At 39.6% G+C, this 16,721-nt stretch overlaps 1 protein-coding gene across 1 annotated transcript in view; it reads left to right on the forward strand.

Annotated features, from left to right (window-relative positions):
* DOCK3 (dedicator of cytokinesis 3) overlaps positions 1–16,721 on the forward strand; it is a 141,689-nt gene that overhangs the window by 109,758 nt on the left and 15,210 nt on the right. The window contains 10 exon segments of the mRNA XM_081850458.1: positions 644–785; positions 1,882–2,048; positions 2,976–3,062; positions 3,640–3,819; positions 5,035–5,118; positions 8,481–8,597; positions 10,745–10,866; positions 12,437–12,572; positions 13,338–13,419; positions 15,539–15,691. Coding sequence (XP_081706584.1) covers positions 644–785; positions 1,882–2,048; positions 2,976–3,062; positions 3,640–3,819; positions 5,035–5,118; positions 8,481–8,597; positions 10,745–10,866; positions 12,437–12,572; positions 13,338–13,419; positions 15,539–15,691 — 1,270 coding nt within the window.

Raw genomic sequence — 16,721 nt, forward strand, 5'->3', positions numbered from 1 at the left:
AATACCCCTCCCCACCTTCTCACTATATAGAAGGGTCTGGTGACTTCTGTTTCAGTGTATCTGAAGAAGTGTGCATGCACACGAAAGCTCATACCATGAACTAACTTAGTCGGTCTTTAAGGTGCTACTGGAAGGAATTTTTTTATTTTGTTTTGACAATGGCAGACCAACACGGCTACCTATCTGTAACTGGAGCTTTTCACAGTGAAAGTGTTGGGGGAGGGGGAGCACTTGCACACAGAGCTTTATCCTGTGAACCGCCCTGAGACCTACGGGTATATTTATTCATTATTATTATTGTGCACCTATGCCTAGAAAGCAGCACAAAAGGAAGTCTGAATGGGTCTTTAGTTGACCTCCCTGAACTGTATATTAGATTTTATTGTTGATGCTGTTATGTTGTTTAACATTATTATACATAACTTAACCTGAGATGAGTGATGATTAGGGCCAGGCTTGAAATCCTTTAAATAAATCAATAGCATTTAAACATTTTTTTGTGGATCACTCAATGCTTTGGTTTACCATAACTTCACACAAGAGTATTATTTTCAATTAATTTTCTGTTACCTACAATGAAAAGAAAGCTAAGATGACATAGTAGGGATTTATTGGCTTCCACACCTCTTTCTTTCCTTTGTAGAACAAAGAGTATGTTTGCCGAGGCCATGACTATGAGAGATTGGAGGCCTTCCAACAAAGAATGCTCAGTGAATTCCCACAAGCCATTGCAATGCAACATCCAAACCACCCAGATGACAGCATCTTGCAGTGTGATGCCCAGTGTATCCTTTATCAAAGATTATGATGTTAATAAAGCAGCTACAAATAGACATCTGAATGTTGATCTTGTTCACCGTTTCCCTTTTAGATGTTGAGAAAAATTAAGCACAGAAGTGTTTCTTTTCATTATCATTGAATGAAAATCAAAGTCAAAATCAAAATCAACTAATTGTTAGTTGAGTTGTGCGAGCACTAGATTACAGAGGAGCATTCCTGTGAAATGAGGGACACCCGTAAAGCTGGACTGCTACCTTTGTCAACTTTCCCCTAGTTCATGATGAATTTTATTTTTTAAAAAAATTAAGGTTGTCACATGCATTACCCTATCTTCATTCAGGTACACAAAGCAACAACAAGTTCTTCTTGATGAGGAATAGTTTTAGAAAACAGCGTAGATGTGTGCTCTGTGATATTACTGTAATATTAAAAACAAATTAGAGATGAGGTAAGGAGTTCAGAGCATAACATGAACATTCACAGTTCCAGTTAAGAAACTGGCTGCCAGATTAGTGTCATAGTAAGAGGGACCCAAACTGAAATTGTTTAATTGCAAGATAGTTAATGTATTTAAATAATTTTAAAAAGCAATACCTCATTTTGATTTTCCAGCCTTTTGCAGCCCCATGTTCCCTAATGGAGCCACTAATTCCTCTGCTTTGAAGCACTAAGGCATGGAAAGAAAATGGATCTTGAATTTAATATAATATTGGCCTAGATAAGTTGGTAATGCTACATTAACAGCAGTCACATGTTACAGATTTACATAACTGCTAAAATGATGTGATTCAAACAGCTAGATAAATGAGTGAAACTTTATTCCTTAAAGCCATAGGAGACCACAATATAAATACAAGAAACAAACAGTAATTTTGACATATTCAACAGCTGCTTGAATTTCCATCATAGAAAGTTGCTGGCAATTGGGCCTTCCCTGCATCATAAGGTATAAGCATCGCTTTAAAATATATTTTAAAGGATATGCAACAAGAGTCTGTAATTTGTATCCGCTGCTAGTGTCATAAATGAGACTTACCTGGATGCTCTTGTTTGGTGCCTATGTGTTTGTTTGTTTTTTTCTTTGACTGGACTGCGTTGCAGATTTGCAGATCTATGCAGTGACTCCCATTCCAGATAATATTGATGTGCTGCAAATGGACCGTGTCCCTGATCGCATAAAGAGCTTTTATAGAGTTAACAACATCAGGAAGTTCCGCTATGACAGACCTTTCCATAAAGGCCCAAAAGACAAGGAAAATGAATTTAAGGTTGAATTCTCTGTAATATGGCAGCATTGTCTTTATATGAAGCACTTGCTAAATCAAAATGAGTCCTGTGTCAAAAAGAATATTAGGAAAAAACTTTGAAAGCTGATAAAACCAAATAATTCAATCCTATGCATTTCTTATTGGAAATAAACCTTGCTGAACGACATGGAGTAGACATGCATGAAATTGTGCTTTAAATGATTCAAAATGTACTAAAGTATATTCATGAGTATACTTCTGTGTTCTGCAGAAGAAACGTAATCCATGTCGTGTTCTGCAGCCTGTGTACTGTTCTTCCCTGCACAACAGAATTCTACCTTTTCTTGGGAGCAACCTAAATAGGAGCTTTTGAAGTGGCTAATAAAAATAGGCCCAGGAGCAGCTGCTTGAAACGCTAAAAAATGAAAGGTTTCATACTGTTGTTTAAAAAAAAAGTGGCATTGGAATGTAATGGTTTTTTATGTTTTCCTCCAGTATATTAAACTGCTTAAACCATAGACTTTATCGAGTCCAGTATGTTAAGAATATTGTATGCTTAGGAATCACTTTTCCCCTCAGTTGTTTCTTCCTTCATCCTCCCTTCTTGTGAGTGACCAAACAAATGTGGAAGTCTTCCATTAACTATCATTTTCCAATTTTGGTTGAACCACCTGATATTAATTTTAGAAAATTAAGCCACAACATCAAGTTAGTTTAATATCCTGAAACCATTAACCGTGGTTTTCTGGTTTCCAGAAAAAAACGGAAACTATAATTAATGGAAGACTGCCTGGTTTGTTTGCCAACTTGCAGAAAGGGTGGAGTGAAAAAGTTGCACAACCTAAAATGTTCATTTATTCCCCAGTTTGTTGAGCTGAGGTAGGATTGTCTGAATGTGGCCAATGGATTTTGCATTTTCTATATATTGTTATGTTTCTTGCTTTGCAGAGTTTATGGATTGAACGCACAACTCTAACCCTGACTCACAGTTTACCTGGCATCTCTCGGTGGTTTGAAGTGGAGAGAAGAGAACTGGTAACATGTATTATACTTAAGGAGTGAATGGCTAGCTAAAATGAAAAGAATGAGCAACTTTCTGCCTATTGGGTTTAACTCTATGGGTTAAACATGTATGTTATATATCTTACTGCTACAATAAGAATAGCAGTACCAAGCGTTCAAAGAGGGCCTGTCAGCTGTTCACAGTCAGTATGTTAGATATTGTAGTGGCTGGACAACTGGTTTAAATACCCATGCTGCAAATCAGTGACATATGTCAGATGGATGTGTAATGGACTTTGAAGTGGCTAATATGGGGAGGGGAGGATGACCTTAACTGCTCAGTTTGCAGTCCACCTTTGGTTCTGCTCTCCACGCAACACACAAGAGACTTGGCTGCCTTCTCAACGTAGCTCTCTACTGCTCTCATACATGAGACGATACTAGCTTCTGGAGAGCTGTGTGGCACACTCAGCCCTAAGGCCTGTACCAAGAGAAGGACCCTTCCCAGGGCTCCACCAAGAAAGAGAAACTAAAACATGCAGGCTCTTAACAAAACGTTACAGTACAGGAATGTTGATGGTATTGAAGTGGACTCTGGTGTCTTTTGCAGGTTGAAGTCAGCCCTTTGGAAAATGCCATTCAAGTAGTGGAGAACAAAAACCAGGAGCTAAGGACGCTGATAAGCCAGTACCAACACAAACAGATGCATGGGAATATCAATCTGCTCAGTATGTGCCTGAATGGAGTAATTGATGCTGCTGTGAATGGTGGCATAGCACGCTATCAGGAGGTAAATGGAGGTTGACTCTGTTTTGTTTTGTTGTTAGCAGCTCTTCGCAGTACCATTTTTTTTTCAGTTGCATTGAATTTTAAAATATGAAAGAGCATAAGAAATTGTGTCCAATTTTCTTTACAAGATGGAATTTTATTAAAATTGTGCCTAACTGTTGGTCTACATTCTGATCTAGACAGCCACAAACATTTTATGTTGGGGGGGGGGTGAACATTCTGCATAAGCAAGTGGTCATAATGTAAAATACTGAAAATACTGAATTTTAGGAAGCTAATATAGTGAGTGATGCCTTAGAAAGCCCTGAAATTCATTCCCTTATTAATGCTGAACATTTGTTCTAAATATATATATATATATATATATATATATATATATAAGAATTATCTTTGTCTTCACTAAATTTCAACAGAAGCATAGGCTTAAAGGGACTTCTGCTCTACAGTTTGGTTGGCAGATACTAGTTAAAAATGTATGTTGCTAAAACTACATTTATAAAATATGTTGACCTACATTTCTGGGTCATCTGCACCATGCAGACCCAAGAAACACACTTCACCTTTTATATTATTAATTTCCGATGTTTCTCATTTCCCACAGCTGCTGAAGATAAACAAATAACAGAAAGTATAAAAAATTCAAGACATGGTCTAAGAGTGATGCAGTGATTATGTTAGGTCAGGTTTATTTTAAGGTCCTGGAAAGGTCTTCCCAGCACTACTCAACAGCAATTACTTTGTATAAGAAGGGATTGTTTTTGCTGTTTGTTTGCACTGTTGAGTTCTGAATCCATGCTCCTAAGGAGGATTGCACCAACAGCATAACAACTACATTTTTTGTTTTCTGTTACGCTAATATAAGAAGAGAAAACAAAGTATGAAACAGGGTAAAAAAGGGAAGGAGGAGAGCGGGGGGGGGGGAGAGAACAGAGAAAACAGGAAGGCAACCATACATGGTGAAATATTTTAAATGGGTCCCATGTTGCAGGTAGAAGTGAATCCAAAGTCTGAAAATGAATTGACTAGGCCATTAAATGGTGCTGTGACTGCATGTATATTCTATAATACTAGAGGAGATTAAGTAAATGGTGTTTCGGTGTTTCTTGGTGGTAGACCACCCTATGTTTCTATTAGGGTCTTTTCTCTTCTTTCTTGTGGTTATTAAGAAACTTTTTATTGAATTTCTAAGTGGGGAAAAAATGTCTTCTTTCCCCAGGCTTTCTTCGATAGAGATTATATTACTACTCACCCAGGAGATGCAGAAAAAATCACGCAGCTGAAAGAGCTGATGCATGAACAGGTATCCCCAGACTTTTAAAGATGAAGGAATATTATATTAATAACATTTTATTTCCTCAACAATATATCCAGTAACAAAGATTCCATAGGCTTAGGCTACAATGCTTACACTACTTAATTTGGGAATAAACCTCACTGAATTCAATAGGACTTCTCAGTAGACATGACTACTATTGCACTCTAATTCAGTGTTTAAGATGAAGAAGTTTACATTGTGCTCAATGTAAATTTTTCTTCTAAGCCTTTTTTCCAGGACTTAACATTTCACTGACCTAAAATGAAAAGAGAAACCTAAGTTAGTCTACAGGTAGATTCTGAATACATCCGTTTCCATGTAAAATATTTAAAAGTGAAAATTCTGGTGATTTCAGTCATTTTTCCTTCCTTCACTCCATTAAAGTATTTTATCCAAACTAGGGAAAATTTTGAAAATTTTCATGATCAGTGTCTTGTCTACATTGCTCCCACAATCTTAATTTATGTAAAAGCTTAACATGGTAGTGGCCTTTTGTAATTATTTTCACTGGCGGAATACTAGTTCCAAAGCGGTCGGTGTGATGATTAGAACTGGATGCCTACCCTAGGTGTTAATTCAAGGAAAATAAATCAGTCTGGGACTTCCGGGTTAGCGCCATCGCCTAATGGCGGATTCCCTCCGAGCTCCGGAGGGAATCAGCTCAGTAGGAGACGGGTCCTGGCGACGCGGGGACCCTCAGAAACCACAGGCGCTGAAGCCTGTGGACCTGGTGACTCGGCGGGCACCATCTGTGTCCTCCCCGACCCGAGAAGGAGCCTTTTTAAAGGCTTCGGAACGGGGGACGGGGAGAGGCGCGGTGCTGAGAGTCGACTGCTACTCCTACTGAGGGAAGCCGCATGCCATGGTCGGAGAGCGCTGACTTCTTCCTTTGAACATTTGGACCCAAAGTAAAAGCCCGTGAGTAATACGGAAATTGGATCTAGAAAAGAAAGATTTTTTTGTCTGAAAGATTTTTTTGTCTGAGAAGAGCACACCCACCTAGTCTGATACCCTGGGGGTATAATCACTTTCCCCCCCTTTCCTGTAATTATTTCTTCTCTGTGTAAGTTAAGCTTTACTACAGAGGAGCTTTACTACAGAACAGAAACGGATTTAACAATTACAGTGTTTTTAAAAAGAAACTGGAACAAGCAGGAAGAGGATCAGATTTCCTCTTAGCTTAGCGTTTCCTGCTTTTAGCAGTAGGCAGAGACAACTTCCATGTGGATGTATCCTGACTCGCAAATAGAAACACCCTTTAGGTGAGTGCCAATGGTACCCTCTAGCTCAGTGTTTCCCAACCTTTTTTGGGCAAAGGCACACTTGTTTCATGAAAAAAATCTCGAGGCACACCACCATTAGAAAATGTTTAAAAAATTAACTCTGTGCCTATATTGACTATATATAAAGTAACTCTCTTTAATAGGAATCAAATAAACACAAATAAAGTATTTTATAATTACTTTATTATGAAATAGTAAGTAAACAGAAATATGAAAAATTATAAAATACTTTATTCAGTGAACCTGTGAGGGCCCGCCCTTTGCAGCAGCCGATTGGCTGCCGCCGTGGGCAGTGAATATTAATGATGTATCATTTTTGTGCTTCATGCTGTGGCCACAGACATGTGATCTGATGGTGAATTTGGGGTGACCCAATGCAAAAATCCTGAGAATCCCTGTGGATCCATGCTTTTAAACCACATTTTAAGTGGGGAGGGAAGGAAAAACACAGAACGGACAAGGAGCACGAGAGGGGTGTGCAGAGAAGCAGCTGGCTAAGAATGCAGGAGAGGGATTTAACGGGGAGGGAGGAAAGGAAGGCAAAAGTTTTCCCTCACCTACTCACCCAAGCCAGCCAGCTCGCACGCTCTCTCTCTCTCTCTCTCTCTCTCTCTCCCTCCTGCCTGCTTGCCTGGAGGGGAGGGGCTTTCCCTGCTCTTTGTTCCGTTTGAGCAAGCACAGCAAGGAAACAGAGGCGGGTGGGCAGTAAGACCCTGAGGCAAGTGCGGCTTGTGCTTGCTCAGCAGCTTCTTCACGGTGCTCCGCGGAACGGTGTTCTTCATCCCGGCGGCGGCGGCTCCCTCTCTTTCCTCTCAAGCAGAGCGGCCTTCCTGCTCCAGCCGCGCCTGCGCCTGAGGAGTTTCGAATCTGCCGCCGCGCGCAGGGTGACGTCACGGCCGCCGCCGGGCCAATCCGCCTGCTCGGCCCCGCCTCCCTTCTTCTCGCCTCCCTCACGAGAGGAAGCGCCTCCCTCGCGCACGGCGGATGCAGCCTGAGCAGAGTCCCCTCTCGCTTAGAGCAGTGTTTCCCAAGCGGCACACGAGGCAACGTGTCGCGGCACACTAGTGTGCCGCGGAACACCGGTTGGGAAACACTGCTCTAGCTAGCAGTCAGATACTTGGGGAAATTTTTAACTCATTATCGCTCACCAGAGCCTAAGTTAGTTCTCATGTATGCTTGTACACAAAGTTCTTTCTTTCTTTCTTTCTTTCTTTCTTTCTTTCTTTCTTTCTTTCTTTCTCACTAGTTACAGTGTATGTGAAAATCACACAGCACTGAAAGTGCCTGGATCCTTGTGGTCTACAAAATTGGTCTGGCAAAGTTTGGACACCTTACCCTGTTTGAGAAAAGAGTCCATAGTGCTAGATGGTGTTATGTGAAATGTTATGATTAATTCTATACTGCCTTTTGGCTAAAAAAAAAATGCCCCCATGGTAGATCACGAAGGATAATAAAAAGATAATTAAAGGAAGGGGGGGGGATCCAACTAAGAAAAATGTAAAACAAAATTGTAAGTATTGATGAAGCTGTTCTCCTGATTTTGAAAAACTTCATTGATATCTGCCAGTTCTCTATTGGTCTAGCTTAGGGTTGCCATATTTCAAAAAGTGAAAATCTGGACACAAAAGTTGTTGAGATCTTGATTTTTTGCATGATCTCAACAACAACAAAATTTGAGCTATTTTAAAGGGAATTTGCCAAAATCTACACTTCCAACACTGTTTCTGACAGCCGAATCCCAGCTATGTCAAGGGAATTCTGGATGTATGGCAACTCTAGTCTAGCCACAACTGCCATCACTTCAAATTCACATTCTTGCTATTACAACATTTGCAGGAAGAGATGGCCAGGAATCACATGAGTGGTTGTTAGGCAATTAACTACATGCTCTCTAATGTTTCATGCTATAATCTGAAAAAAGATTTAGTGAGCATGAATGATTTAGCTAAACTAAGCTACAAGTATTTAGAGACAGTTACCCTTCAGTGAATGAGTGGTATATAGAACATTATTTTGCAGTCTTTCTTAGGCTGCATGTATAGGCTTTGATTTTATTTTTAATAGGTACATATATTAGGAGTGGGTCTTGCAGTACATGAGAAGTTTGTACATCCAGAGATGCGCCCTCTTCATAAGAAACTAATTGACCAGTTCCAGATGATGCGATCCAGTTTGTACCATGTAAGTAGATAAACACTTTTCTTTGTTTGTTTCTTTCTCTTTTTTTACAGTTCACAGCAGTATTTTGAATTCTTCCATTATGGCATAGACATGTGCACTGGAAAATGCTGAATGAGTACAAAATGAATTCTTCAGCAAAAATAAATTAGATATCCAGAAAAATATGAGGAAATGAACATCTGGATTTTTCATTTGTCTAGGCATTGCTCACATCATTTGAATCACATATGATCTTTTAAAATGGGTACAAAAAAACTACACATTGCTTGAAATGCTATGATTAGGGATCTTTTAATCTGAGGATGCAATTTGAAAATAAAGCCTCAAGGAAAATTTGCTTGAAGAAGGTTATTTTATATTGGAAATTGCTACAGGGGGAAAGGATAAAAGCCCCTCTTCCCCTGTACTAGTTTTTCATCTTCAAATTGCAATCTCAGCAACTGTATTTTGGGGTTTTTTACTCCCTTAAAAGAATAACAGCAGAGTACATAATGTATAGTTCTGCCTTCAGTTGCTTGCTTAAAATAGGATATAAATAAATGTGTGCTTTTAAGCGTTACTTAAGGGCAGAGTACACAGTGAAAGGAGAAGTAAATAATGTAGTGTTAGAAATCCATTTTGTATAAAAGCCTGCATCAAAGCTAGACATGTGTACTTCACATCTTTCTGATTTGGGAACCATTACCATCAATCTGTATATTGATGGTTCATTATTGATGATGACAAAAGTATTAGCGATAACGATACATAGAAAAAGTCTCATAGATTGCATTTGCTAAGATATGAGTGAGGCTTATGGCATACAACTCCTTTCCTCCTCCCTTTGCACAAGCCAGCAACAGATCAGAAAAATCTTCAGTTAGCTATCTTTTCCCATTTCATCCAGAGTGGAACCAACCAGGATATTAAGCCATGGGCTACACTTGCACATTATGCTAAATCGTTGCTTAGTAGTACTATGTGTGTGAGCAGGAAGGAACCTGAGTGAAGACTCAGAATTGTATGCTCCCCTCTCCTCTTGTGTGGCCAGGAGAGGAACTTTGCTAATTTTACAGAATGTCAGCTTTCACAGAACTGTGGTTTAAAACAAATTTCTGGCCAGCTTCTAAGCAAGCGTACTTCATACCATGGATTATGAAGCTGCTTTGAAACAAGCTAATCAGAGCTTGTTTTAAACCACAGTCTCTGGTTCATACAAACCGTATTTTTCCGTCTATAAGACGCCCCCATGTATAAGGACCCCCCCCCCTATTTTGGGAGACTCAATTTTAAGAAAATGAGGGGAGATGGCCCAAAGTTGTTGAGCTTCTCCCCCACGCAGCTGCGTGCAGGAAACACTCACTAGATCATTTCCCGCTCACTGCTGCATTGGGGGAAGTTGCGCTTCCGCCAACCAGCTGGCTGGCAGGCGCACCGCTTCTCCCCCCCCCCCCTTGCCACTATCCATGTGTATTGTTTGTCAGGATTGGTCATTGTCCTCTTCAGATCACCACACAAACGCTTCTTGTTCTTTTATAACTTTTTATTGCGTACTAACAAAACAATCTTATAAACGGTTCTTAAATATTATTCCTCAGAGTCACTTCTTTCAGATACCTTCTGAGCTCTGCTTCTCCATGACCAGCCACTCTCAAAATGGCGAAGGCGCCCTTCCCTTTTTTTCCGCTCTTTTTTCTAACCTCCTGGCTAGAGCTGGCTTGTATCTCCCCTCCTCCAAATCTGAGCTAGAACTTAACCCTTGCCTTTCCTGGGAACAGCCGGTCCCTTCCTGTTGTTCCTCCTGTTCTCTTCTATTAGATTCACTGCTCCCCTCCCCCCCTTGGGGAATGCTTTCTCCCTCTGAGAAACTGGAAACTTCTAACTCTTCCCTGACGTTGGTTGACCCCAGTTTTTTGACACAGTTTTTGAGTCAAAAAACCTCGTCTGATACACGGGAAAATACGGTAATACCAAGCCAGAATTCTGTGATATTGAAAGCAGATGCTAGTTGTACGGGGACAGACAACAAGAAGGGTAACAGGTAACATTCTAGCTCATGTAGATAGCACTAGCTATGGTTTATGAAAGGGCTGTGTGGGGGACCATAAGGCACGATCCTATTAGCTGATTATTAAGGCAACATATGACCATCCGAATGTACTTTACAGGAGTTGCCTGCTTTGGATAAACTGAGTCCAGCCTGCTCAGGAACGAGCACACCACGCAGCAATATGCTTGTATCACATAGTCCAATGAGTCCAGAGAGTATCAAGCTGGTGCATCGCCACAGGTATTTATCTACCTAAGAAAGGTCTTTCTATACTAAGGTTACCAGATTTTTTTCAATGAATCCGGGGACACTTTTCAACTTCAATGAATTTTGTATGGAGACTGATTTGTATATCCGGGGAGAGTCCCCGGGAAACGGGGACGTCTGATAACCTTATTCTATACCAGTCTTTTCAACTGATGTCTAAAGCAAAGTAGCTCATGTAGCTACTGTGTATAGATTCTGGGAGGTGCTTTAGGTCTACTCAAAGTTATAGGAATAAATAAAACCCACTTTTATTTTAACTTATCCGGGCAACGAATCATTTGTGAAAGGGTGATCATTCTGTGTTGGTCTTTAATATGCTTTAGCAGCTAATATGTAAAGGACTTGAAACAACTTCAGGGGATGCCTACCTAAGAGAAACATGGAAGCATGAAAACAAGCTAAAATCCACACAGTTGAAATTGTGTGGTGGAAATGATTTTCGTTCTTCAAGCATTTTTAATTTCTAAACCTTAAGTATTGTGATGGAAATGATTTTATGAGGATGGTTATAAAAGGCTCCATTCTTTGTTGCTTCAGCTGTTAAAATTTGCTAACCTTTCTCCTGCTTCTTTGCCACCAATTTTTCATTTAATAAAAGCTTGCAATATTCAGTATTAGCTGATACAGAAACTGCTAATGGCAGTAGTTTTATCTGAAAAAGTATTTTTAAAACCATCAAAATTTGGTAGCAGACTTGGTTTACAGTTTTATCAGTTGCCTCTTCATCCTGCCCAAAGCAAGGGGTCCTGGAAATGTTGCTCTAGCCATGGAATTCATAGTAAGATACTGTTATGGCATCATTTTGTATCAAATGTATTTTTAATGCAGATACAAAACTATGCATTGAAAAACATACAATATAAATAATTTCATGGGTCATGAAATAGTGGTTGATGAACCCTTGACTATCCCTCAAAATGCAGATGATTTCCCCAAATATTTACAAATCCAAAACAGCAGAATTTGTGTGGGTCAGAGAGCTCACTAGTTCCATGTGCATCTTAAATTGATGCAACTATGAAAAAGTATGGCAATTGGACATTAAATTATACATTAGTTCTTACTGAGTTTGTATACATTTATTGTCTTCTTTATTTATTTTAGGTGATTGTCATTTTTCTTCTCTGCTGTTGAAAGCTATTTCGAACAAATGGTAGAAAAGCAGGATATAAATATTTTACAGAAATAAATATTTGAATAGATAGAAGAGACACAGGAACAGCCACTTAGGTCAACGTGAATTTACAATTTGACTTCTGGCACAAAAAAAATAAGTGGTTTCTCTGATATGTTCTAACATTTCTTGACAAATTGCTAACTTGCTCTGCAGCTTGGCAAAATGTGAAAGTCCTTGTTTAATATAGTGATGGGCCTTATCTAACTGAAAATGTACAGACGCAGAAAGGCTTGTCTGTGCATGTTACTTCAATATGTTTTGAGGTACCTAAACAGTAGCTTCCAATGAACAAGATGCATTTTTAAAATAAATATTTCTGATTAAAACAAAATATTATTTTATCTTACTGTTCTCTGTTCTCCGTAGCCCATTGAATATGCTGGGCACAGTCCGGCACTCGTCATCTTCTCTTTCTTCCCATACATCAAGTGAAACAGGGAATCTGGTTATTCTAACAGACAGTTCTGTCGGAGAAACAGCAGAGGATATGTACCACATGCAGGTACGACTGTAACTCATCAGGAATATGCAGTGTTAAAGATGATTTTAGGATGCATTTAAGCAGGGCTGTCTTAAGCATATGTGGCGCTGGGGTGCAAAGACCCCCCTGGTGCCCTCCCCCCCCCCGGTTGCCCAGTCCCAGGCGCACAGCAGGGCAGAGCCAGCCAGCCGCCTCAGCGTCTCACTGGCTCAGTCGCTCCCGAACTCGCAATGCAGAGCTGGGCGGGCTCTTCCCCGGACTCAACTCTCAGGCCCTGGAATCTCAGCCTGGTGCCCCTGAGAGCCTGGCGCCCAGATGCCCCACACCCCTAGCTCCTATGGGTAAAACGGCCCTGCATTTAAGATCTCGGTCAGTACTAAGATCTACTCAGTACTTGTAGACATTGCTAGAATAATATAGTGCCTTACAGACTGAGGAAATCAAATCTTACCTCTGTCATGAACTCACTTGCTGGCTTTAGGCAAGTCACCCTCTCTCCCACATCTACAACATGAGAATAATAACAACACTCATTTCCTTACAAGGTTGGTATAAAGATTACATGAAAATAATATGAAACCCTTGACACACTCAGAAATACTTTAAAATGCTAGGTATTTTATTATTGAATTATATTTAAGTTTACTTAGACAATTTTTAATGTTAGCTGGGTGAAAACCCCATTGTACTAGTGAGAGCACTTGCACTGGCTTCCACAGGGTGGGACGTGTTGGTTGAATCCTGCCCTAAGAATCTAATCACTAATATCTGTTTTTTCTTTCCTAGGCCAGTCCTTCCACCTCAAGCCTGAGCTCTACCCATTCTGCACCATCCCAGATGATTAACTCTGCACCTCCTAGCGCACGGGGTAAGAATGAGCCAAGGTTCTACAAATTGCTATGATGTTTGCCCTTTAAAATTCTAGATTGTACATTGAATTGCTTCCTTGCTTAAAATAAGTGATAGCTTCATTATTGCAACAATGAATTATTCAAGACTGTCTTCTACAATGTCCCAATTAAGTGTGTCATCTTTTCAGAACAGTTTGGTATACTTTCTCTCTGGTATAAAATTTATTTTAAGACAATTTAACTGTGTGTTTCCAATGGGCTCCCCAATCATTGAGCCCATTCACTTAAATCCATTCTGCTGCTTGTACGAGTTGTTTCAATTCTAAAGCAAACAGTCTGAGAAACAGCACTGAAAACAGCAACCACATGAGGACAAAGGTAAATACCAGGCAGGTCTCAAATGAAAAGAAATCAGGATGAAGGAACATAGAGTGTAGAATCTTACTTGGAACAAAGTGTACAAAATTTGCCTTCTTTGCCTGAGTTACAAATGAAGAAAGGGAGAGAGAAAATATCTGAAATAGCTTTCACTCCCTAGTATTTCCTTTCCCTAAAAGACACTATGCAAAGTTGGTTGTTTCTTCTCTTCACAAGTCACAACCCCCAGCTGTGGCCTCTCTAGAACTGGGTGCCAAATTATTGCTTAGAGACTCTCAAACCAAATTGCACTGCTGTTTGTGTATGCTGCAGAACAACAGAACTTCCCTATCCACTTATTTTTGGTGAACCCATTTCTGTAGAGCTCAGATATCCTTGGCAGTAGTGATACAATGGAAGAACCAATATCTCAGTAGTAGAACACATACTTTTTTGTGCGAAAGATTGTTTTTAACACTTGACTGGAAGCTGCCCAGAGTGGCTGGGGAAGCTCAGCCAGATGGGCGGGGTATAAATAAATTATTATTATTATTATTATTATTATTATTATTATTATTATTATTATTATTATTCATCTCTGGTAGGGAGAGGGGAGAAGGGGACTCAGTGTGGAACACATGTTTTACATGCTGAAGGTGCAAGAATAAATCCATGACTTCTCCAATTAAAAATTATTCTCAAGATGTAGGGCTGGAAAATATTGTTTGCCAGAGACCCTGGAAAGTTACTGTCAATCAGAATAGACTACACTGGGCTAGATAGATGGGTGATATGACTCAGCATACTGCAGCTTTATATACAGCAGGAAAGATGACATGGAGACAGCTGGGGAGCTTCATATGTTCAGTGAAGTCTTTTTCATTATTGTATCTGTTGCACTAAGCTGAAGAGCATAGTACTGTATATGAGTACAAATATTTTTATAATTACCAAAGTTGGTGGGAAAGCAGTTGTGATCAAAGCTGAATAAAGAAGGTAAAGGTGGTGACCATTGTCAGGAAAATGGTTATGTAATTGTACTGCTTTAGGGTCAACTGTGTCTGCTAATTGTATCTCTATTAAGTATGCACTTTGGGGAGGAAAAATATGGTATGGTGGTCCTTGCATCATTTCACAGAACTCATAGTTTCTGTGATACTGTGGATATCCAGCTTTCTGAGCTGCCATTTGACTTCCCAACAGCATTTCCTGCATCTAGAATCTCTACCAGTGCTTAGAGACAAATGAGGTGATGTATGTTAAAGGACAACCAATGAATAAGTAATACATCATTTCCTGTTAGCAAATATATATTTGAACAAGCACTGTCATAACTACATGTGATTTCTGGTTTGGACTGTTTCTGATCATTTTGGAAAACTTCATTTATTCTTGGACAGATTTCTTAAACTAATTGAATTAATTTTCTTAAATTAATGGAGAAGTTGTTTGGAATTCCATGAATCGCACACTAGAAAAAGAAAGCCCCAAATCGTCTTTATACTTCACAGCATGTGAATTATTAATTTAATTGTTGTGAAACTTCCAACGGGGATGAAATTGTTTTTGCAGAAAATAAGCCTGGTGGTATTGAAAATAACATGGGATTTATTTATTTGCGTACATTTCCCCCCCATTTTGATAAGTTTTATTCTATGGAAATGAGAGATTGACAAGCATTGGCGCTAAAGCAAGCTGCAGTGCAAAATTCACATGCCTAGCTCTGCCAATATGCTTCAATCCTTTTTTTTATGTTTATTTATATTCTTTTTAATTTAGTGCTGATGAAAGGTGCTGGATTGACAACACTGGAGGCTGAAGCCCTCTATTTATCCACAGAACAGATACAGCACGGGCGGCAGCAGTGCAGGCTTCCCCACACTGCCCCCACCAATGTGCCTCATCTCTGTCCTGGAGGAACCACCTCTAGAGGTGAGAGGATAGATTGGTCTCCATGACCCATACAGTCCTTGGCCTTTCTGCTCAGATTGCCAACAGAGTTACCAGCTTGTAGTGGCAGACTTAGACACCCTTCAGCCAGGAAGTGCACCAAGTTCATCAGCGTGTTTCACTGCAGCTATTTGGCAGTGATAGGTTCCACACTGATGTGAGGAGTTGTACTGGAACCTCGATTTACTGAATGATGACTAACTTGCACTCTTCAGGGTTCAAAGCTTGTCTTAGAAATGAGAAAAGAGTTGCCCAAACTTTAGCAGCTTTGATTTCAGTCAATAGTCTGATTTCCGACTAAACCTCCTATATTCTTATTCATGAGCTGAGATCTAACTGAACTGAGATGCAGCTATAATTTGAATATCTAGATAAGCCTCCCATTCATATGGCTCTGATTTTTGTTTTGTTTTTATAGATAAACTATTGGATAATATAGCAAAGCTTGTTTTGTTCACAGTGAACAGTACAAGTCAAATATAACTAACACAAAAAGTAAATATAATCAGCTGAAATGTCTCGCAGCTTGTCTCTGAAAAACGTACACATGTATTTTCATTTTGAAATGATAAACATTTGTAGGAATATGCTGCCTTCTTAACTTGGTACAGTAGTATGTCATAAAGCACCTTTTGAGAGGTTAGTAGACACATTACGGGGCTCTGCTCCATGAATGAGCTGATTTATCTTCATTGTTAAGGCCCATTTAAATATTATTTTAAGCATTGTAGATATGAGAATCACTTACACACTTCTGTCAGTCCGTTCTCCAATACTGCCACTTCTCAATTGTTGATATAAATATATCATACATGGTCAGATTCATATGCTTAAGATTTTATTTCCAAACACAGCTCTGATCACGGTCTTTTTGGAGAAGAGCATTAGGGTAAACATTACACAGTGTATCATCGGCTGTAATATAGTACAAGCTGTATTTGCGAAAGCTTCCACCTTTTCATTACATAGCTATAAACACACAAATTAGCTGCAAACGTTGGTCTTGTTCATA

The sequence above is a fragment of the Podarcis erhardii genome (assembly GCF_964252035.2).
Source record: "Podarcis erhardii genome assembly, chromosome: 2".
In the NCBI taxonomy this organism is placed as follows: domain Eukaryota; kingdom Metazoa; phylum Chordata; class Lepidosauria; order Squamata; family Lacertidae; genus Podarcis; species Podarcis erhardii.